Below are 23,552 nucleotides of genomic sequence, written 5' to 3'. Positions count from 1 at the left end.
GTTTTGGCCACTACAGTCAAAGAGATTCCAAGAAGTCTTTAAAAATAAAGATTTTGACAGCTCTCTGTTTATCAGGAGGCATTCAGGAATTACAAGCTCACCAGAAGAGGAAAGCTGGCAAAAAGTACCATTATTTCCTATCTATCTACTGCAACACCTGGAACACCACAGGCATTTTTAAAAAGTAAGGCAATGTTTCAGAGGGAGGAAAAAAAAAAGATGCAACATTAAACGCCCACCTTCTTAATAATAATTTGCATTTCAGCTTGTCGAAAAATGACTTGACTAGTCTCCTTCATGTGATTAGGCCAATTATCAAAACAATGCCACTTGTGGTGTACTTGAGTTACTTCACTTGGTAATATACTTCAGATACTCATGTTTATTCAGAAGATCCTAGAGAGAAGTAAATGCAGGTTATATTTTAAAGGGAGAAATACAGGAAGAATTCGAAAGAAAGATTCAACACCCGATTTCTACATCACCGAAAGAAACGCAGCGCGGCCAACCAGCTCAGTTTCGGCAGCTGCAGAAGCAGCCCCGGAGCCGCGGAGCTCGGGATGCGCAGCTCCTGCTGCGCTGCCTCTGCTGCCTTGTCCCTTTCCCCACCTGCCGGTCACGCTGGAAAGCAGCACAGCACCAGCGTACTCTGTAATAGGAAAACATCCAGCTCAAGTGATCCTGTCCTCACACCCAGCTGCTTCCACGGGCCACTAATAAAATTGTTCTGCTATTTTTTTTTTACTGTTAAAATTGAGATTAGAATCCCTGAGGAGACAGCAGAGTGAAAAAAAAAATTAAAAAGTGCAAAATTCTGATCATTGAAGCTTTTCAGAGAAGAGAAGACTCCTTCCACTTGAAAGCATTCCCCATCTGCTTCAGTTCCAGACATGAGAAGGAATATGGCTGCTGGGCTAAACTCTGTAATTATATTCACAGCACTGTCAGATCACAACTAACTGGTGATGTGTTCACTATGGGATGTAAAGTCACTGAAATAATCTGCCAAAACAAACATAAAACAAACCCCCCCCCCCCCCCCAAAATTACTATGTCTATACTGTTCCACAGCAAAGCAGAGATAACAATGACTGTACCAGACGGATTTTCTCACAATGCACCAAAGGCCAGTGAAGATACACCATGCTGGTGGAAAGTAAAAGCATTGCTCCTAGGAAGGCTACACAGTCAAAGGAAAGAAAACACATGATGTACTGACAAAAGACAGACATCTTGAAAAATCTCTGCTCTCTCAATATTTTGTACCTGAGAAAAGGGCAAGCAATTTTCCCTTCCCCTCCCAGCTCCATTTTTCCCCCACTGGATTAAAAACTTCTAACGCAAAACAAAAAAGCAAACCGAAAAGGTTGTAATTTCACAACAGTTGTATCTCTGTGTATACCCCACTCATAATATAAATTAACAGCGAGAGCACTTCCCTTTTTGCTTATTCAGGACAGGCTTTCCAGGAGAAGACTGGATTTTGTGTGCAGTGTCTGGCCAGCTGTCAGACAACGAGACTGACTGGCAGCTTGAAGGAGGGTGTTTGCACTGTGTGACAGGCACATCCAGCTTCAGCAGCCAAGCGCTGCTCCCTGGGCATCCCTCCACAGCTCCCCACACCTCAGCAAGGCTGGATGCACAGCTCTGAGCCAAGCACAGGAGGGCTCACAGAGAAATCAATGCAGGTGGATCCACTGATCTCAGAACAAAAATTTGCTGTGCTGCTCCTGCCGCAAAGTGAACCGAAGTTATACTCACCTATTCAGAGCTGCTAAAACCTGTTACAATAAAATTGCAGAGGAAAGAGAGGAGCTGTGCTGCAATTGCTAAGCAGTTTTCATCTAGCAGTATTGTAATAGCACCCAGTTAGAACTGGCCTACAGCAGCGTTTATGAGATGGTAAATGAGCACTAACACACACACTCAGGTTGGAACAGTGTTCACTGAAACCTGCTCCCAGCACACAAAGCCCACCAGGAAACTACTGCCATGTGAGCACAGAGCTGCTGCACCAGGCTCCCAAAGAGAAATGTGCCAATGCACATTAATAAATACACTTTTTGTGATATAAACAGAAGTAATGAGCAATAACAAAACATATTGTCTGACATCAGTTGATGCCAAATGTTTAGACATTTTAGTGGATACCTGCCTCATTATTTGTTTTAGCTGTGACTTGCTAGGATTGTTACAGATTTTATAATTCGTCTCTGTTTGAGAGAGATATTTGAGATATTTGATTCTCAAATATCTACCATTTTACTATGTCCTAAGGAAGGCTATTGATTGCTCACTCTTGCCTATTTTATACAAGTAAAGCAAGATTCCAGCTCATAAAAATATGTTAAGATCTCCAAAGACTTAAGGGAGATGTATCTTACCAGGCCTGAGAGCTGAGCCTGTGCAGACCTCAGGAAATTCAAAAAGTACAGTCTATTCAAACTAGCATTTAAAACTTAAAATCTGAAAAAAAAGCCCCAAAACCCATAAGAAGCAGCCTAATTTTATTACAAAGTATAGCTAGAAACCTGTATTTACTGTCAGCAAGCTATAAGACTTCCTCTAGAAATTGCTCTAAATGTGGGCTAATAATTGAAGTACTGACAGTAATATTGTAAACAGACAACCCAAATAATAAACACAGAGAAAATTTTCTGGTTTAAGGTGTATTAAAAAATCAACTGTTCTGAGGCTATACATATATATCCCATAAGTAACAATATAGTCTTGGAATCTGCTGTCAGTTTAGGGATGAGCAAATAAATACGATCCTTTGCTGATGTTTAAGGACAAACGCAAACACATATTTCTTTGTTATTTAATTTAGAATATTTCTTCAGCCTTAATGAAATTGTAGCTAATCTACAGATGGAAAGACAAAATCTCTAAATCCCAGAATTTCTGATTGCAATTTGATATTTAACTTCTCTTTATACTCTCACTCATATGAGATATCTACACAGCAAGTATTTAGCCGCTATAAAATAGGCTTCAAATAAAGCTGAATTAACTAATAGGTAGTGATGGTAAACAACTCAGGAGTATAATGACAGCATCACATGAACAATTGAAATTTTATGCTTCAAGTCCTTGTGGAGCAAGAGTTTTTTATAGAGTTGAGCTGATTCTTACTCCACATAGTATTTCATCCATTGCCAAAGCTGGATTAATGCCATTTTAAGGCTGAGGATTGCACAGGAAGCAACAAGATAGAGAATTTACATAAACCAGAGCCACTTTATGCTTTCAGCAGTTACTTTCACGTACAAATGTAGAATCATATAAGGTTGGAATTTGGATGCAAAAATGTTCTCTTACCATTTCTGCAAACAACAGGGAAGTGTCTGTAATTCCAGGAGATTTGCTGGCTGGCTCTCCACCTGCAGGGTAGCCACAGCGGAGGGGAACAGCCCTTACACATCTGTGACAGAGCTGACTGCTGGTGAGTTCAGAAACAAAGCCTATACAGAGGAGGCAGTGTGCTACAGCAGCTATTTTAGTAATCACAGCATTGCACAAATAAAAAAAAAAAAAAAGTAGTTTTAAAACTAATTCACTAGTCTTATCACGTGTATATTTGCAACTTCAATGAGTCAAGCACATATTTCATTCCCCTTTTAGTGTAAAGAAAAAAACCTCTTAAAACCAACCTTTTTTCCAGCTTAACCCTGAATTTTTCCAAGCCTACCTAAAAGGCTCCATATTCAAGCTCAGGAAATCACCCTTTTCAAGTAAACATACCCTACCTGAAGGTGAATTATCAGGGTAAACACCTATGACTGGAAAATAACTCAGTCTGTTTTTCCTCTTTGCACCATTTGGAAACAATCTCCATCTGGAGACAGCACAAACTTAATTTTACAGGGGCCTCCTCCTCAACAAACATACCAGTATGCTTACCACAATAAATGAGATTCTTCTTACTCTGCACATAGCCAAACAAAGGCTAACTCAGGCAATCTCATCCTCTGATTACATTCAAGTTCACACAATTTCCTCTCTTTTCTCAACTCTTTCCCTCTCAATAGGCAAAAAGCTTTTCTGATTCTTACAACAGTAACTACTTTCTGTGCTGTCCTGTTTCATGGCAGTTGCAGTTTCCCTGAGTTATTCTATTCTTTCCCTTAGTCCAATAACCTTCACCAAATAGCATTCAATCTGCCCCTTAGTAGATAATCCACCACGGGGTACTTTTTTTATTTTTTTTTTTCCTGAAATACACGAATTCTTACTGTCTGTAACACAGCACTGACAGGAACTGAACTCAGGATGTGATACCCAACACAGCACTGCAAACCAGAGCCATGGAAAAGGCTCAGAGCCCACAACAGCTCCTGGCAGTGGCAGGACAGGTACGTGTACTACTCAGCATATTGGATAACGTGGTACACGATCCATGAGCAAGATGCTGCTGCATTTATCAGGGTCATTGTGATAAAGTGAGGCAAGTGCTGCTTCTTTCAAGACCAGAAGTAAAATTCAAAGGAAGAAAGGAGAATATGCAACATTTCAGTCAGTTCTTTGGTCCTATCCTGCCAATAGATTTGGAGTCTGTTTCACCTTCATGCAATGGACTGCACCCTGCTGCTTGAAGTTAGGGTGCGTGACACCGTTTTGAAAAGTGTTTCCAGTGTCATTTTTCATTTATCCTCTGCTTTGTATTCAATTGTTTCCTTCCTTTCTTCTCCAGATTCCCTGAACTCTTACAGAGTCCTCACATGGCTTATTCACTCTTACCCCTAGATCTCTGACACTTTCTGTGTCATTGCTCCCACCTCCACATTTCTTCTTTAGTAACTTTCTTCTGTGATCATCTTGCCCTTTCTTCAGTAGGTTTTTTGCAATCAAAGTCTTGTCTCAGTAGATCAGAGCAGAGTTTCCACACTATCAGTGTACAAACTGGGCCAGAACACAAGTCCTTGTCACAACTTGTACAGCACATATTGAACTTTACAAGTACTTAACAGGTATGACCTATGACACAGTTCAATGACTATCACTGAGTAAGTTGATAGAATCATAGAATTGGGAAAGATTTCTAAGGTCATTGACTCCAACCATTTGCCCAGCACTGTCAGTTTCACCACCCTGTCCCTAAATGCCACACCTACATGTCTTTTAAACACCTCCAGGCATGGCAGAGTGATTCCACTCTCCCTAGGCAACCTGTTGCAATGCTTGGCAAGTCTTTTGGTGAAGATGTTTTCCCTAATATCCAATCTAAACCTCCTCTGGTGCAAATTTAAGTAATTTTCTTTCAACCTCTCACTTGTTACTTGGGAGAATGATCCCCACTGGGCTACAACCTCCTTTCAGGTTGTAGAGCCCTCTGAGCTTCTTTTTCACCAGAAACAAGCCCGTTTCCTGAGTTGCTCCTCACAGGACATGTTCTCTACACCCTTCATCAACTTCATTATTCTTCTTAGGACGTGCATTTAAAAGTTAAACCTTTTCAAGAAAATAATAGTCTACCAAAGGTGCTAAAAGTTGCTCAAGGTGCTAAACATTCCTTTATCTGACACAGAAACCCCATCATACTAATATTATTAAACAGATTTTCTACTTTTACTTCTTACTTTCAAAATAAGAAAAGGCCAGGTTGGATGAAGCTTTGAGGAATCTGATTTAGTGAAAGATGTCCCTGCCCATGGCAGGGGAATTGGAACTAGATGATCTCTAAGGTTGCTTCCAACACAACTCCTTCTATGAATCTGTGACAGTATGGCCTACAAAACCCTAAAAACCTACACCTGAAGACTTCCACAGTAATTTCCCAGAAAGTTATTCTTGCAAACCAATTACTTTGAATCAAAATAAAAGGCAAGGAAAGGACGATGAAGGGTATTATATAATATTACTGCACAGTAACATGGAAAGGAAGCTATCAAGCCAGGAAAGAGTGAAATCTCTCTCATTTCTGACTCCAAGGCTCCCAAGAACCACTATGAGCCATAAATTCTCAAGTTAAGGAACACATTCAATGCAGGTAGCAAGTGCAGGATCTGCAGTGTGAGCTGCAGGTTGAGCTCTGAGTAGTGGGAGCCCCAGGCAAGAGGCTGAGAAATGCCCCACTTCACACAGGAAAGGGCCTGGGACTTGTGGAAGCACTGGACACGCAGAGATGAGGGAGGAGCTGAGGAGCCCCAGACTTTGTGTGCTGGGCCTGTGAGGGTATAAAAGCCCAGGAGTTCCTTTGTACAAGGTCCCTCATCAAAGGCAGCAGCTTGAGCTGTTATTTTGATGTTACACCAAGTTCAAATTATTGTCAGGATTGAGACATGTGAGACTGTGCTATGGGAATCCTGGGGCCAAGGAGTAAATGAACCTTGTCTGACTGTGTGAGTGAGGGGGGTGTAGGGAGACAAGCAGGGCAACCCTGGGCTCACTGGAGCTGCCTGCTGTGAAGGGGCTTCAGCCCCAGCTCAGGTGCTGCAGGTGTGGCTGCCAGAGTGGCACCTGGACGGCTGGACAGAGAAGTCACCTTAACTCTCTTTGAAAATGTGGAACAAAACAGACTAATTTTCAGGGTTTGAAAATGCTGCATCATGTACTTTTGATCTGGTTAAGGATCATGAGGAGTTTCCCAGGAAATTAAGTTTTTAAACTTTTCTAGTTAAACAAATGCATGCTAGACAAGCTGTGACAAATCCAAAAATATACATGTACTTTACTATACCTATTTCCTGTTAATAAAAAAAATAACGAATTAGAAATACAGGAGAACTTGTAAACCAACTGCAAAATAAGATACACAAAAATGAGGAAAATCCCTCCATATTGTACAGATGCTCACAAACTAGGCAGTCCTAATGTCCATCATAGATTGTTATGCACATAAACCTAAACACAAGTTGCAACATTTTATTACTGTATATGCTTTTTCTTTTTAATCATCTGAGACTGCCTTAGCTCCTCAGTCCCATGGGCATATGGGCAAGCTTCAGAAGGTAAAGAACATCCATCAGGATGATGAATAAAAAACCAACAGAGGCGTGTTTTAAATGCTTCAGCTGAAAGGCGCCGTTTCACTTCAGGTTTAGTTTTACTTGGTGGTTTCTCTTTTCTCCAGTCACGAATATGAACTCTCCCATTCAGAACTAAGATTTAAAAACAAACAAAAATGCAGCTGTTAATAGACATCCATGGCAATTATACTGGAAAAAATTGTAGTGACATTCAGTGAATAAAAAACATTCTACAAATGGATCACTCAGGCAAAACCATCTGAGCAATTTGTACAGAAACAGAAAGAAGTACACAACAAACCACTACAAAGACAGTGTAGACACAGTAAAAAGAAGACTTGATTGATTTCCCTGAGAGATGTTTTTCACTGGGATGCTGAACAGTTAGAGGCACTTTTGCATCATCTTTGTAGAGGTTTGTTAGCTCATTTTAAATATAGCAGTTGGGATCATTTAGGCTAAAATCATCTGAACTTAGATTGCAAGTTCTAACAAAAGAAGTTTCAACTTCAAAAACTGTAATTCTTCCCATGTTTGTAACTTTATGATTCCACATCTAAAATGTGATTATCAGCATATTTTCTTCTACTACTTTCACAGTTCACTGACCCAAAAACACACTGCACCAAGGAGATGACAAGTCTAATCCTTCATGTGAACCAACACTGAATTATCATTGGTTAACACGGGTTCAGCACTTTGGGTTTTTCAAATTCATTTACTCTGTTAGGACCATAAACTGCACATGCACACACTTGTGAATCTCTGTCAACTCCTTAAATGAGTAAACAAAACAGATGAAAGGAAGGTAGCCAGAGAGGAAGAAAAAAACAGACTACAAACTACAGTGAAAATGAAGAGGGAAGAATCTGCCACTTTTAAGTTGCCATGGTCTATTTTCATATTCTGCTTCAATCACACCTTCTGTCTCAGACACTTGTAGCTTGGGGTAGTTAACCAATACCTTTCTGCATCCTGATCGTTGCTATTCAAAAAGTTACAAGTCCAGTGAAAGCTGAATATCACACAGTCTGCCCTGGATGAATTAATGTCTCCAGGTTTCCTTGTGATACACAGATCTGAACTCATACCAAGCCAATCAAGAAGTAATTTCAGCTGAGCTTTAAAATCCCTCACAAAAGACAATGAAAAATTAGCAGCTATTTATTATCAAACATGATTTTTCCCTAGAAAATCACTCTTGTAATGGTCAAGATACCTGATCTAAACAAACTGCCACTGATCAGTTATTCTAAGACCCACTTTCTGTTGGTTGTGTGTGTGTACATCCATCCATTTCCGTGTTTTAAAAGAAAAAAAAAATCAGTAAAGAGGACAAAAGCTACAACAGAGCTGTAGCTATGTTCTTCTCTCTCCTCCTGGGCAGGAGCAATGTCCTTGGAGACCACCAGAAGTTTCTTGCTATGGTGACATGCCACTGAGGGAGGAATTACATGGTCTCTCCCCAGGCCCTGTGATACAAATTACTGGCACAGACTAGGATTAAGTCAAACCTTTCTTCATAGGTAATGTGCACACAGCCTCCCAGCCAATTTAAAATGCTCATTCCATTTACAAAGTAACACATTGCAAAACCTATTTCAGCTATTCCTAATGATAAGGAACCAAATTCAGACACACAATAAACTCCATGTGACCAACTCTTTTTAATAGATGGTAATTCTGGAGGATTTTATCAGCCAAGTATACACAAATATTTAGTGGATGCTAAACTTGCTTAAGTTGACCACTGGCAACAGGTTGCATACTCAGGATTATTTGCCGTGGATTAGTTGAGCAGTATTTTACAGGAGGCATAGAATTGTTAGGACATAACACACTTTGAAATTTGAAGCAGCTTTAATACTGATAAAACCTTGAAGATCTCTTATTACTGCAAAGCTACATTTTAGTTTTGCAAAACTTCACACTGACAAAAAGGCCTCAAAGCACAAATTTCATAAAGCACACTGTCACAACAGATTACAACAGGGAAAAAAAAAAGCCAAACTCAAAAAACTGCTATCAACAAATCCAGCCAGCCATGGAGACTTGCTACTGAGTTCTTTCTGCCATGCTACCACAAGCTACACAAACACAAGCTTTATAAACACATCAAGCCTCACAATTACAGGTTCTTAAGGAGGCTAATTTTGTTTCATGTCAGCATTTACACTTTGGTGCTTGGTGCGGTCAGACTAAGCCTCAGCTAAATGCTTTAGTAAAATTGCTCTGTATTTGACAGCCTCAAAACCATCAGAATTTCATAGGAAGAAACAAAAATAAAAGGTCAAAGAATAGCATCAAATCAGCAACTTAAACTAAAGGCTTGTCTTTTCAGATACAGTCAGTGTAGAACATTCTACTGACAGATGCCTTTACTAATCTCAATTCATAAGAGCTTTACTAACAATATCTTGGAGCAATGGGCACATAAGGAATATTCAGTTTTCCACAAAGATACAAAAAGCAGTTAAAAAACCACCACCATAGTAATTTTTCAGTTAAGCTTAACTGCATATAGAGGAGATAAAATAAGTAATTAAGGAGAAAAAACCCCAAAAAGTCAAAACTCCCTTACCTTCAAATACTTGATGATTGTTCTTGAGTAGTGTCTGCAGGCCTCCATATTCACTTTTCAGCTTTTCTAAAATCTCTTTGTCCAAGTGTTCTGCCACTTCTCTCAAGGAAAGGCTTTCTGCAATAAAAAATGGTAGAATTATTAGACACTTTTCTCTATAAAACCTTAACACAATTCAACTTCTATATAAGGTAATGATTATGAGCAGAATGTCAGAATTATCTACCAGGACTGAAGCAACTTTTTTCTCACAATATGATGTATGGTATATATTTTATATGCATATTGTCTGTAAAACAGCAGCTTTCATATTACAGGACTCAGGCCAGAATTTCCATAGTAAGACACACTTTTTATTTGCTCTGCTTTTTTTACAGTAGCATGTAATCCTCATTGCAATAAGCACTGTTCATAAGCATGTAGTTAGAAGTCAGTAACATATGACTAACCAGTAAAAACAAATGGAAGAAAATGGAACAATGGTAATAGTGAGAACTGACTGCTTATACAATTAACAGCAGCTTAACATTTTTTTTGTTCCTAAAACTAAACTAAAAATTCCTAATCATGTTGTAACCTAGTGGCACTTCGAAGGACTTCTTACAAACTCTTACAGAAGTATAGCTAATTATTATAATTATAAGCTAAATATTAGCTTAATATTCTAAACCATAATATTCTCCCCAAACAGGATAGAGTTGTGAGTTTAGTTGGGTTTGGTTTAATAAAAAATGATTATATAATAGTATTTAAGTGCAAACCTGGAAAAAAACTCACACCAATTTAAAAATATTCTTCTACATGCAACAAAACACAGTGGGAAAAAAAGCACCTTTGATTGCGACTGTATTGCTCTGTGTTTCCCAGAAATCTGTTCACAAACACTTTAAAAATATTCGTCTACATGCAACAAAACAGTGGGAAAAAAAGCACCTTTGATTGCAACTGTATTGTTCTGTGTTTCCCAAAATCTGTTCACAAACATGTAAACTTGCTGGAAAAGACATGTTCTACCAGTTAAAGATAGTATAAAGGAAAGATAACCTCACCTCCTTGATTCCAGGTATTCATATTTCCCCCCTGCTTATCAGAACCTGATTTCTGGGGGGCTGCATTTAACAGCAAGTTCGCCACACTGAGAACCACTTCATCTACAAAGTCCCGAGGGAGGGAAGCACAATTTCTGACTTGCTCTACTTTTTCTCTGGGTTGAAATCCAGGCATCCAAATTGTACCAGCTGTCTGAGTCTCATCTTCAGGAGGTTCTGAACCTGCCTCTTTGCACAGACCACCACAGTGATGCTCATGGTTAAATCCAACCCTTCTGTCACACGTGGCCACAGCACAGTTCCGCCGACTGTTAATGAACTGCGTTATCTGCTTGTCCATCAGAGCACGTTCTGCAGCTGGATAGGTCCTGCTTTTCCCAATAAAGCTGACCTATGTTGGCAGAAACAAGTAAATCACTGTCAGAGTCCTGTACTTCCACCCAGCCCCACAACCTCCACATGTTCATGCAGGCTTCTCACTACCTACAATAAAATCCAGTATCAACTCAATGCTCAGTAACATCTGAGGGGTTTTTAATTCCAGTCTTTGAATATTGGTGCCCTGGAAGAAATCCAGTAAGCAAATCATAATCCATCATATACAATCACACAGCAAAAATATTGTTCCTGACCCTCAGATTATGTAAAGCTGGACACCTCTTCCTGCTCAGAACATTTCACTTTAAATTTCACTGGACAAGAAAAACAGCAAAATTAAGTACAAAAAAGTAAGACAGGCAGCTAGAAAAATTAAAGTTTTTTTAAGTTTTCCATCATATAGAGTGACATAAGAGAAAAACATGAAACATTTCATTTTTTCCTGGGGGTTTTTTTTTTTTTAATAGGGACTATACCTATAACATTAAGACCAAAACTCCCAAGAAAACAATGAGTATTTTTAATCTCTTTTCAGAGCATACTGTATCAAGTAACGAAGCTGACTATAGTCTTATTTTACAACAATAACAATGAACAAACATCCACATGCTTCAAACAGAGCAGATAAAAACGAATAAAAGACAAAAGCCCTACAGAGGCCAAAATTACCCTTTTTGTTGATGGAATTCTAAGGCAATCTTCTTCCACATGAAAGCCACATACAAATCCCACTTGGGCAACAAAATCAAGATATTCTCTGTACTGAGTTTTCTTGCATTGTCTTCGGCTGTATTTTCCATGGAAATCAAAGAAGCAGCATGGCAGGACGAAGTAACAACATGAATAGGAAGACCTACAAGAAGGATAACAAACTGCTGAACAGTAAGTCATTTCAGAAAACACAAAAATTTAACAAGCAACCTATCAGATAAAACCAACAATGGCAATTTTATTAAACTACACAGCTTCATGCAATAATATTTATAACTTCCTTTTTCAATCAAATGATTAATTTAGTCAAAAATACCATTTCACAAAGTATTTGATGCAGCAACCTACTTTGCCAATTTAGTTTGCAGAAGTAAAACTCTAAATTACTGTTGCTGGTTTTAAAGAGCACAACAGCTCAAGGGAAGGCAGAACCATAAGCTTGTATTTGCAAGAAGAAAAACCAGCAAAAAAACCAAACCGCTTCATATATAAGGAATAAAAAACAGTTTTGGTTTTTGAATTTCAAAAGCAAAATGCCGCACTACATTCTACAGGAAAGTGAATACTGCATCTGTGCTTCTCCACAGAGAGAAACACTTTGTAAAAATAATCAACTCACATCAAAAAAAGCCAGTCTTAAAAAAACAACAGGTGTGGAACCAAAGCTGACAGTTTTTAATCAAGCCTACATGGGTAATTATGGGGGGGATTGTGGTTTTTCTGCCTTTTTTTCTTTTAATTCCTTCCATCCCACTCCCCTCCCTCTGCAAAAATACCTAGCTGCAATTACAGGTATCCATGGTGTTAATTCATCTGAATGGTTTCCTATGAGCCAGTCAGTGTCTGGAAAGAGATGACTGTCACCTGGAATGATCGTAACTTCCTAAAAAACAGAACAATACAGCAAGTGAATTCTATTACAGGTTTCTTTAAAGCATTTTATTTAAAGCACTAAGCAATAATATAAAGTAATACCAGCTGACAAATACAAGGTGAGTGAGCACCACAGACACCAACATTTTCCTCAGTTAGCAATTTTTATAGCTACAGAGAAGTAATTAAGCAAAAAACACCCACAAAACATGGGTCAGAAAAACATTAGAATAGCAACTCTGATTAAGATATCTAGCATTTAAATATACATAAACAAATATCATACACTAAATTATGATTTCTTGCCAATTTCCTTCTGTCACTTGTATGCCTGAACTCAGTTTTTCAGAAAGGCACTTAATTTGCTGTCCTGTATCCAGAAGGTCTCACAGAGCAATTAATCAGAACACAGCTTGATTGTTATTTTCTCCTCCTTCACAGATGCTGCCCAAATCAAATCCTAGCATACAGTACACCACTCTTCACATGCTATCATTCACATGTAATAAAACACTAACAAACAAAAGAAACCCCAAATAAAACCAAGAATTCTTCATACAGGCTAAATTCAAATGTTCTACAGTGGCTATAATGTTTGTGCCTCAAAAACACATTTTCTCACTCTGAACTAAGTTCAGCAGAGAAAGTACTGAAAGATGTTGACACCATGCAAGCAGACACTCTTCCCTGAAAATATGTATGAACATTAAAAGAATTATTGGGCAAATTTAGAAAAAGTTTTAGATTTCAATTTCCACAGTCCTTTAGGAAAAGTTCTGGAAGTGACACCCATAATCTCTTTTTATATAGAAAAGATATGTTTTAAGAGCTTAAAATTCACATGTACATGCAAAGCACTATCTGTATAAGAATTAAATAATAAAATAAAACAAAACCACTAATTAGGGAATTTCAGACTACCTTGGTTACCTTCCAAATCCCTCTTAAGGATCAATATGGTGATTGTTCACTTAAAATTGTTCACTTTAAATACTACAGCTCATTTTTAGGCATGTATAAACATTTCTAGATAATGACTGCAACAAGTATTTTTTTGCAGATCACTGGATGTTAAATTACCACGTGTTTGGTAAGTGTTTGCTTAAGGCTGATGATACACATTACTCATACTTAACATTTCAGTTTTGATCATTCAATTTAGGCATAGCATGAATTATCAGTGCCCCACTGTCCATTCTGACAGTCACCCCAATCAAATTTGTATTCACCGTGTCAAGACAGCACTTTGGAAACACAGAGTGCCACCTGTTACACCCATTTAGGTTGTCAGAACTGCACTGAACCACACAGGTGGCAACATCCACCCTGCAACCTGTGCTGTAAGTAAAGATCAAAACAAAATTAGCTTCAGGGGTAACAACAGGCTGTGAGCAGGTGCTTTTTCCTTCTGTGGCTCCTATGGCTACAGAAGCCTTGCAAAATCATTTCACCCTTCCTGTTCACTGCCTAACTCCTTCCAGCATAAATAATCACTTTCTTCAGCATATATTTTATTCTTTCAGAATATGTAATATAATAAATTCTTTCAGAATATATTATGGTAGAAAAAGGAACATGTAACACAAAGATAAAGAGACAATGCTGTTCATCATGATCAGATGTGACTTAATACAGTACAACAGGAATGATGGAGCACCACAGCTTAATGTTTTGGGTTGTTTGTTGAAGCTTTTCAGCAAGATCTGCTTGCAGACTGCAGTAAAGGAATATGGCAGTTTTGGCAAAGACAAAATAACAGCAGGGTGGCAAAGAGAAAGGCTACACAGCACTGAAATCTGTGACCTCCCATCTGTGAAAGTTGAGGTTCTTTCCTAATTTCATGAGTTGGCATCCTCACTGTTGAATGAAGAACTCATACGTTGAATGAATTTTAAACAAAACTACTAAAGAATAACCACAGGTGGAAAATTGTTTTACTATATTGGGAGCTGACAATTTTTTGACAGAAAAGAGTACGAAATTTTAGACCTTCAGAACAAAAAACCAGGAACACCTCACCTCTAAAGCGCAACTGCTCACTGGCACCACGCTTTAATGAGTATCATATTAAGAATGCTTGGAATCAAAGTGAATGTTCCTGTGCTCAAATTGCTTATAAAAATGATAACATGAAACTTGAAATATAATCTCTTTTGCAGACTCATTTTCCTGTTGATTTTTGAAGGTTTTTATTGCAATTATTTATGTTGGCTCCTTGAGGTTCAACAATTTTTCTCCCAAAACAGAACATAGCACTAGAAGGTCAGAATCACTTTCAAGTAATTATCCCAAATTATGAGTGGCTTTATTATCCTTTTAGGAACTGGTGGTGCAAACAAAGCTACTTAGTATTGATCATCTGGTAAAAAGAAAGCTTGTTTCATGGTGTGCATATCTGTACATGCAGTAAGAAATCATGCCAGTGGTTCTTGGCTGAGAAACAAGCAAGTTGCAAATATGCAAGGGTACAATACAATACTTTTCTCATAATTCCCTTTACAACTTACTTTACCCCCAAGGGGTATGGGTAGCAGCATAACAAACCCATGGGTCCCTTTAGACAGCTGTGTGTAACCAGCATTCTTCCTTACACTTGCATCAATTCATCCTGAAACAGTGAACAAATGAATAAATGTACTGAGCAGTAAGATTGACATACATTTGCATAATACCTCTAAATGTGTCTCTGGTCCATACATGTCCCATATTTTTCTTCTCCTCACATCGATTCCTCTTCCTGGATGCTGAAATATTTGAACAACAAAAATATTCAACTTAAGTACTTTTTTCAGAAATTTCAAATAGGTTCAGTAAATGTACATATTAACTTCAATTATTTCATTCATGCTAAAATTTAGACACATAACAAAAACCAGCTTTGCCACTGAAATGGAATACTTTTATTCCCTTTCTTCCCTTTGTAATATGAAGGGAATAACTAGGAGACCTTAAGAATGTATCTGGCTCAAAATTTTACCTGGGCACACCTACTGCTCTTGAAAATCTGTATCTCTACTAATGTGAAAACAGGTGCTGGTTTTTGGTTTGTTTGTTTTTAAAATATCAAAACCTTTCACAAGATGAGTACTACTGCAGCACCCCCAGGACTCTAAGAAGAATGCTACTCTAAGCAGTCCTTAGTGAGAACCACCTTTCAGCTGCTGATACCCAAACACTTTTTTCCCTGTCTGAATTAAAGGGAAGAGGAAATAGACTGGAAACTTAGCAAGATGAAGAATGTGTAGTATTTGAATCCAAAAACCCTATGCAAAACTAAGAAAAATCGATTCCTAAAAAAAGTCTCAAAAATTCTCATACATTATATTTTTGACAGTCAGTGTTTGTCAGCACTGAATGAATGACTCACTGATTGAAAAATTCACACAGAAAACAGCAGCTTATGTTACACAAAAGTTTTCTGGCCACACAAGAATAGAAACCTTGTGCTAGGAGAACTTGGAACATCTCCCTACTCTCCCAGTAGATCTCTTTATCTAATAAGAGACACTGATTTCCTCTACAAATTTCCCCATGTTCTCCCAAAAGGGGAAAATTCAATTTTCTGAAACAGACAGACCCAGCTTCAATGGGTTTTGCTAGTCTCACTGTTCTTTCATTGCTATTTCAGAAACTATGCCTCAACAAACTGAATTATGCTGTTGCCACATTTTTACTCCAAAAAGTACATGCCGTTAGGCACTTTTAATTAAGAAATTTCACTACTGTTTTCAAAGATATAGAAAAACATTTTATGACATCAGAACTAGAATTCAGTTTGGATAAAAATAAGCTCACGAACACATCTTGTGAGAGAGAACCTATGTCAAAATTCCACATTCCTTTTTGCATAACTAAAAGTACTCCATTACCGTTTTTTTTTCCTCTTAGTTTCTTACCTGAGAAAAAATAGCCTGAATTTAAATGAAATACACTAATTAAGATAAATAAATGAATGGTCTAATCCTCTGGTAAGATTTTCTGTTAGTAACTGAAGTGACAAAATCCTGTTTTAGCAACACAAATTTATTTATTTTGGTTATTTGCACGCCAGATAAAAGGAAAGCACAACAAGAATACTGACACTAGTTTTTAACAATTATTTTAAAAAGCATTCTATTTACCCCTTCATTGTTTAGAATATGAACCAGCAAACCATTTCCACATCCAAGATCTACAAATGACTGTTTCTTGGTCAACGCTTTTTCTTTTCTCTCTTCTTCCCAAAGAATCTAACATAAGAAAACAGAACATATTAGACTTCTGCTCTCAAGTTTCCCTATAAGAAACCATCAAAGGTTGTTGGAGATGAAAGGGGAAACCTGGAAATGCAGACTTGACAGAAAACATTCACTGCACTCACAGCTGAAATAAATTTAGGGGAAAAAAAAAAAGGAAAATCTAAAAAAAAAATCAGAAAACCACTGTTTATGGAGTGAAATAAGAATTATTTTGCAAAATATTATTAGTTTTCTAAGTGCTAAGCACATCCCCTGTTTTGAGTCACTGGGAGTTGAAATTAATCAGGGCTTTACAACTCTGGGCTAGAATGAACATAAATGTAAAATAAGTTGCTAAAACAATGGGTGCAAGAGAAGAATAGTGGACAGCAAGGCAACTATCAAATAAACTTCATCAGTGTCTCTGTAAGTAACACCACAGATGCATTTACATCCACTGTATTAAAGAAAGCATTGATGGCAGAGCCGAAAATAAACCCCAAAATATTCTTTGTAATCACTTGGTGATATACTGGTACATGTAACATCCCTTTTACTGAACAAACCAACTGTGTTACCTAGCAAGTTAACTGCTCCAAATTCTACACCAGCTAAGGGACCCCAAAGCTTTTAGTCAAATTCTAGTCAGTCCCTGATGTGTACATAAGTAGGTACTTTTACGCAGATATATAATCTATAATTAATAAGTGGCAATTTTTCTGCAAAGCATGGATTAACCTTTACAATTTTCCAACTCTTTTCCCTTCACTGAGAAGTTAGAGACCACACATTTATAACTCTGCACTCAGATTTTTCACTATGACTACCAAAAATCCTGAAGAGTATTTAACTATGAAAATTAGTATTTGTAACGTTGTCAGTTTTGCCAGAAGGAAAGAAGCTGAAGATAAACATAGTCTGCTAATCTCATGGATTATGTTTTTAGATTTACCAATCATTGCATTTTGTCACTCTAGGCAGTATCCCAGAAATCCCTAATTACCTCCTTCACAGATCCTACCTATCCCCCAATTCCTGCAGAGTTTTTCACAACAGCTACGTCCTTGGCCACGCCCCTGGACAGTGGGTGATCTCAATACGACTGGAAAATAAAATAAGGTCACATGCAGATGCCACTAACCCATAAAAACTTAACAATGGACCTACTTTTTCTTAATCACCTGTGTAATGTACTTCTAAACAATGACTTTCATACACCATCATACAGATACCTGAACATTTTGCAGTAGGTTAGGTTATAAATAGCATACTTTAAGTTTTCATTTACTTAAGCTGCATACTGAATGACTTCAATAACTTTCTGAATATTACTGCTATATTAGCCAAAACATAATCACTGTAAACCAACATTCACATGTATAAAAATGCTATCACTCCAGAATTTTCTTTTGGCTACAACTAAATTCCTGATTTTCAACACTGAATATTAAGATGGTGGTAAAGATGGTAAAGATGAGTCTATTACATAGTGCTTTCCACAAGCCAGTATCTAAGGTTCTACAAGGTTAAACAATTAACAAAATAAATTAGTCCTCAGTAAGTATTGTAAATTAGCTAACTTCCTCAGAAATGCTGATTTAGGTAAGATGCTACAAGTACAGTTCAATGCAGACATGCTCTTACCACACCCTGGATGGAAAACAAAAATACGTAAGTGCCTGCCTTTTAAAAACCTGAAGTTTCTAAGAACTGCAGGTGACAGACCTTTCATAGTTTCTTAAGTAGACAGAGACTTGAGAAAACTGCACCAAGCATTTATCTGCACTCATAGCATATGCAGTTGACCTTATCACACTCGAAGATGGGATTTGAGCTGATATTTTATCAAGAAAAGGCACAGCAGTGAAAAACCATAACTTTTTACTTGTTCATAGTATAAAATGAACATGTAATAGAAAAATTTATAAAACAATCAATCCTAATCTCGAATTGATCCATCTTATCACTTCGACATCAGTGCTTTTGGCTTTCTCACTAAGAAATAAATAAATCTTGTGTATGTAGATGATAAATTTCCTGTGAGAGAAGACTGCAAATCTTCATCATATCTTCATAAAGAACTTTTTGTTTACCTCTAAAATGATCTTCTTTAGAGAGGTTCTATTATTAAGAAATATAACCTTACAGCATATTATGAGGTAAAACAATTCCCTACCAGCAAGTAAGTGGCAATGGCAACATCTTCATAAACAAATTTCTCAGGATCTGTCACTTCAGGCCACACCTTCAGAAAAAAAAAATAGAATGAAAAAATAGATAAAAATTTATTATCTGCATCATCTGAAATAACCTCAAAAATGCTCAGACACAGCAATTTGGTACTTATTCACTTCAGTAGGTTTCTGGACTTCACAGATTTTGCATTTTAACCTCATTAAAATATACCCAGAGAACATAAAGACTGTTTGATTCAACCAAACAATAAAGTTTCTAAGAATATTTTGGCTTTACATGTGCAGGTCACAAGTAAACAGCTGCATCTGTTCTGTAACAGACCATGTATCTTTTGCTTAACTTTCTCACAAGAAAAAAAAAAAATCTTATCTACACCTCTGCAACACTGAGGACATGAACATTTGTAAATTTCTTTTTGCAAGGGAACAGACCTAGAATTATCCTGGCACAACAGAACATGAAGAATCAAAATCTGAAGTAGGAAGACAGAAAGTGCAAGTATTATTACCTAGTGTTACTTTGTAAATGAAGAATTGAAACAAAGACTGAAATGGTCAACACCAGCAATTCTACTGCAGAACTACAGACTGAATTGTTGCCTTACCCAAAACTCTAATTCTCCTCTCCTTTGTTTCTTCCTGCTAGTATAGAAGTATTAACAGTAAAACCTTCCAGCATTTTCACTGTATGTTTTACAAAAGCATTTACCAATTTTTCTGTTTGCAGCTAGAGCTAAGTTTACAAGAATAGTGACACTACTTCATATGGCACTCTGTTGCTCTTCAGGATGTCCAAGATAAGAAAAAAAATTACAACAATGTTCCTCTAACTCAAATATATTTAAGATAGTATCCAAAGGTTTTGGAGAAGGAGGTGTTTTATTTATGCCTTCTAAAACATGGATGACTTTCCACTAACCTACTGCTTCCTCTTCATCACAAGTGATACATCCTGGAAAATGCCCAATTCCTCCAAGTATTTTTTGTGAATTTGGCTCTAAATCCTGCTTTTCCAACTAATTTCTTCCAAGTACTGAACTGTTTTATTCTCTATATATATGCCAAAAAAAACACCAAAAAAACCCCCAAAAAAACAAAAAACAAAACAACTATAAATTATAATTCATTTGCTTCTTTTTTTTTAAGAATTTATTAAAAGAAGCAGCTTCATTACACAAAACAAAAAAAATAAAAGGAATTATAACAAAAAAAACCCCAAAAAAACCCCAAAAAAACCCCAAAAAACAACTATAAATTATAATTCAGTTGCTTCTCTTTTTAAGAATTTATTAAAAGAAGTAGCTTCATTACACAAAACAAAAAAAAAAAATAAAAGGAATGATAAGATTACTGCATTTACTGCTAAACTTACCTTTACCATCTCTTTGTACTTTTCTTTGAGGTCCTGATAAACCTTGCTGTATTTTGCTACTGAAATGAGTGAGAGTGTATTTTTAAATCCACTGGGCTTTTGCTCCACGGACCATTTAGCCAGTTTGGACAAAAGTTCATTTCCAAGCCATGCTAGTTTGGGGTACACAATTCCATCTGAAAACCAATCTTCTGGAAATGGAGCTACAACAGACACAGACCTTAAAAACAAACAAACAAATGCCTTGGTATAAATACAGCATTTCTTCATTTCAGCTGTGTCAAGGACAGAGAAAACAACGATGAACTGGAGAAAATCAGCAGATCAGAGATATAAAACTAGGCTGAAGAATAAGTAAATATGGAGAGAAACAATAGGAAAATAAACCAGTGAAATTACTGAATAATGGAACAGTTTCCCTTGAATTTTGTTAGTTCAATATCTCTCAATTCAAACACAGTACATAAGAGTCCATGCTGCATTTAACACAATAAATGAGGACACGCAGATGATGGGCAACCTGGTTTCACAAGACAGCCAAACACTAAACAGTGAAAGTCAACTTTTCAAATTTCTGAAAAAAATAGCAGACAAAATTAAGAGAAAAATATATCTATTGTCACAACTTGTTATTTCATCATCTCTAACTTTATTCAGATTTTATTAGAGCACCCCCAGATGCTCAGGACCAAACTGAATGGTCTACATTTCAATGACTAAAGCTCAGTCATTCACAGCAACTCTGGTTTGACCCTCATCCTTGCTAACATCCACAGACCCTTTCTCACAGGCACTGCTACATCCTTGTGATCAGAAGAGGCATATTTTTTCTAGACCACACAAAGGTACAATCAATCTTTACATTCAAAAGTGAAACAGATTTGTTTTACATTATTCTGGGTACTGTATATGTTTCTCTTTAGAGAACACTGTGCACTCATATCACACCACTACTGTAATTTACTAATCAAGCAGAAAATTATAAAATCTAAACTGCCTACATACCAATACTAAACCATTGTGTGACTTTTGCAATAACTTACTGCTTGCATCCTCACTCCCACACTTACCATTCCTCATCTTCTACGTGTTTAAGTTGAATTTGATAAATATTGCACTTTTTAACCAGGTATTTTCCTTCACTGTTTTCCTCCAAAGGCAGAAAGGTCACAGTTCCATTGTAAACATCTGAAAAGACATGCAAATAAGAGTTTATTATTTCACAGTGCAACTAACCCTGGTTAATACCAACATGAACTTCTGCCTGCAAAACAGTGAGGCAAGAGCTAAGACAATAGAGAAAGGACCACAATGCCAGGAATGGATCTGTTTCTTGGTGTTCCTGACATCTGAAACTAGCAGATGATTTGAATTTTCAAAATTTAGCATTCTATGGCATGATGTTTCCAAACTATCTAGGGCTGACCAGAAGTATTCATTTTCATCACACCTAACTATTTTAGTAAAGTAAAAACTAAACAATAAGATTTTTCTAGTATAAAACTGCTGCTTTTCCACATCCCACAGCAAATCCAGAGTCCTGGGAAGTAGGTGTATTTGCAGTACTACTTCCTCTAAAAATTAAAAAATCATTTCAGCTATTGTTTATCCAGAGTGACTTCTTCAGAATAACTTATTATGATTACTATTAAGTTCTCAGTTTTGAAAATATTTTTTAAATTACCATCAAAACGAATGTTCTTGCAAATAAAAATGTGACACTGGCTACATAATCAATTTTCAATAGACTCCAAAATTTTCTGAGTTAGACACGAAAGAATTAATTAGCAATAGAGTAAATGTTAAGTCTTTCTATCTTGTTCCATCCTCAGCAATTCCACTTCTAACATTTTTAATTGTAAAAAAAAATAATTAAAAAAAATCTCCTAGCTTTTTTCTTAGAGATACACTCTATAGACGCAGCTCAGGAGCATCTTCTCTTAGCATCAAAAGAAAAAATAAAACTGCAACATATAATTTGTTTTTTGAAGGCACCAGGTAAGACTCAAAGGCCTCAAGAACACCCCAAGTGTGCCCCATAAGTGACAATCAGTCTTTCTGAATTGTAAGTCGAGCTGTTTCTGGAATTCTGATTCTTTCCAAAACATTACTACTAGAATTTAATCCATATCAACATTTTCCCAAAATTTATCTTGAAAACTTTGTCAAGTTCTACCCTATGTAAATTTCTTCATATTAGCAGGATTTATTGCAGCGTAAAACCACCATACAGTGTAAAAAAACACCACAAAGCAAAACAAAAACAAAACAAACCCCCCCACACACAATAACAACAATTTTAAAAAACCAAACAAGTTGAGATTCTTTCTTAAGCAATGCTAAGCATTAAGAAAGCCAAAACAAGCACTTCTCCTTGGCCGGGCAGGCTCCACAGCTGCCTGCTCTCTTCAGTAATTCCGCATTTCCCAACACTACAGTCACTCCCGGCCAGCCCCTCATCAGGTCCGCGTGGGCAGCTCCTGCCAGGAGCTCCTGAGTGCCCCAGCGCCCTGGCTCTGTAATTTCTATTTCAACTGCTGAAATTTCAATGCTTCGTGGTGCACAACGAAAGGTAAAAATAAACCCTAAGCACACGACAGGGAGAAAAAGCCATCCTCGTTCCCACAAAAAGGGGAGGAAAAAATGGTATTTCTCTCCTCTGCGAGGCAATCTGTGAGGGGACAGGTCCGCGACAGTCCTGGCCCCTCACAGCCGCGCTCCGGGCCCGGCCTCCCGCCGCCCTCAGCGCCGTCTCCGCTCACCTTGCACCACCAGCTCCCGGGCGGGGGGCGCGGCGGGGCGGCCCCGGGGCAGCAGCGTCCTCAGCACGGCGCGGAGCTCGCCGGGCGCGCCCCAGGCCGTGAGGGGCGGCGGCAGAGCCAGCTGGCCCCGCACCTCCCTCCAGAGCCGGCCCAGCTCCGCGGCCCCCGCCGCTCGCCCCTCCTGCCCGCCGCCGCCCCCGCCTGCCCCCGCGGTAGCGAAGGATGGCGGTATATCCCCGCTCTCGCCGAGCGGCACCGTCCCCTCCGCCTGGACCGCGGCGCCGCTCAGTCTCCTGTTGGCCACCTGCGGCTTCTCCAGCCACACGCGTACGGCCGCCCAGAAGCCGCGGGGCAGCGCGGCGCCGCCGGGATCCCGCACGGCCGCCGTTCCCACCGGCTCCATCCACCGCCCGCTGCCGCCGCGCTGCGCCAGGAGGCGGAGCGCG

At 38.1% G+C, this 23,552-nt stretch overlaps 1 protein-coding gene across 1 annotated transcript; it reads right to left on the bottom strand.

The window, feature by feature from the left end:
* Positions 1–6,652: 6,652 nt before the first annotated feature.
* On the bottom strand, positions 6,653–23,543 carry TRMT44 (tRNA methyltransferase 44 homolog). Its single transcript, XM_041402955.1, has 11 exons — positions 23,107–23,543; positions 21,415–21,532; positions 20,345–20,564; positions 18,954–19,022; positions 16,682–16,789; positions 15,233–15,304; positions 12,464–12,570; positions 11,646–11,829; positions 10,599–10,989; positions 9,550–9,666; positions 6,653–7,100 (listed from the first exon to the last, which is right to left on the bottom strand). The coding sequence occupies exons 1-11, from the start codon at positions 23,507–23,509 to the stop codon at positions 6,868–6,870; spliced, it is 2,022 nt and encodes a 673-aa protein (XP_041258889.1). The 5' UTR covers positions 23,510–23,543; the 3' UTR covers positions 6,653–6,867.
* Positions 23,544–23,552: the final 9 nt, after the last annotated feature.

Source organism: Onychostruthus taczanowskii, unplaced genomic scaffold (genome assembly GCF_017590055.1).
Source record: "Onychostruthus taczanowskii isolate IOZ18803 unplaced genomic scaffold, ASM1759005v1 scaffold2, whole genome shotgun sequence".
NCBI lineage: Eukaryota > Metazoa > Chordata > Aves > Passeriformes > Passeridae > Onychostruthus > Onychostruthus taczanowskii.
This window is presented reverse-complemented; position numbering and strand designations above follow the sequence as displayed.

Bases quoted from the DNA above. Each gene is read 5' to 3' on its own strand.
- TRMT44 (XM_041402955.1), bottom strand. From the start codon at position 23,509: ATGGAGCCGGTGGGAACGGCGGCCGTGCGGGATCCCGGCGGCGCCGCG. The intron at 20,565-21,414 runs GTAAGTGTGGGA...TTTGTTTTTAAG, and splicing joins CACGTAGAAGATGAGGAATG to GTCTGTGTCTGTTGTAGCTC. The intron at 10,990-11,645 runs GTAATTTTGGCC...CTGCCAACATAG, and splicing joins GAATTCCATCAACAAAAAGG to GTCAGCTTTATTGGGAAAAG.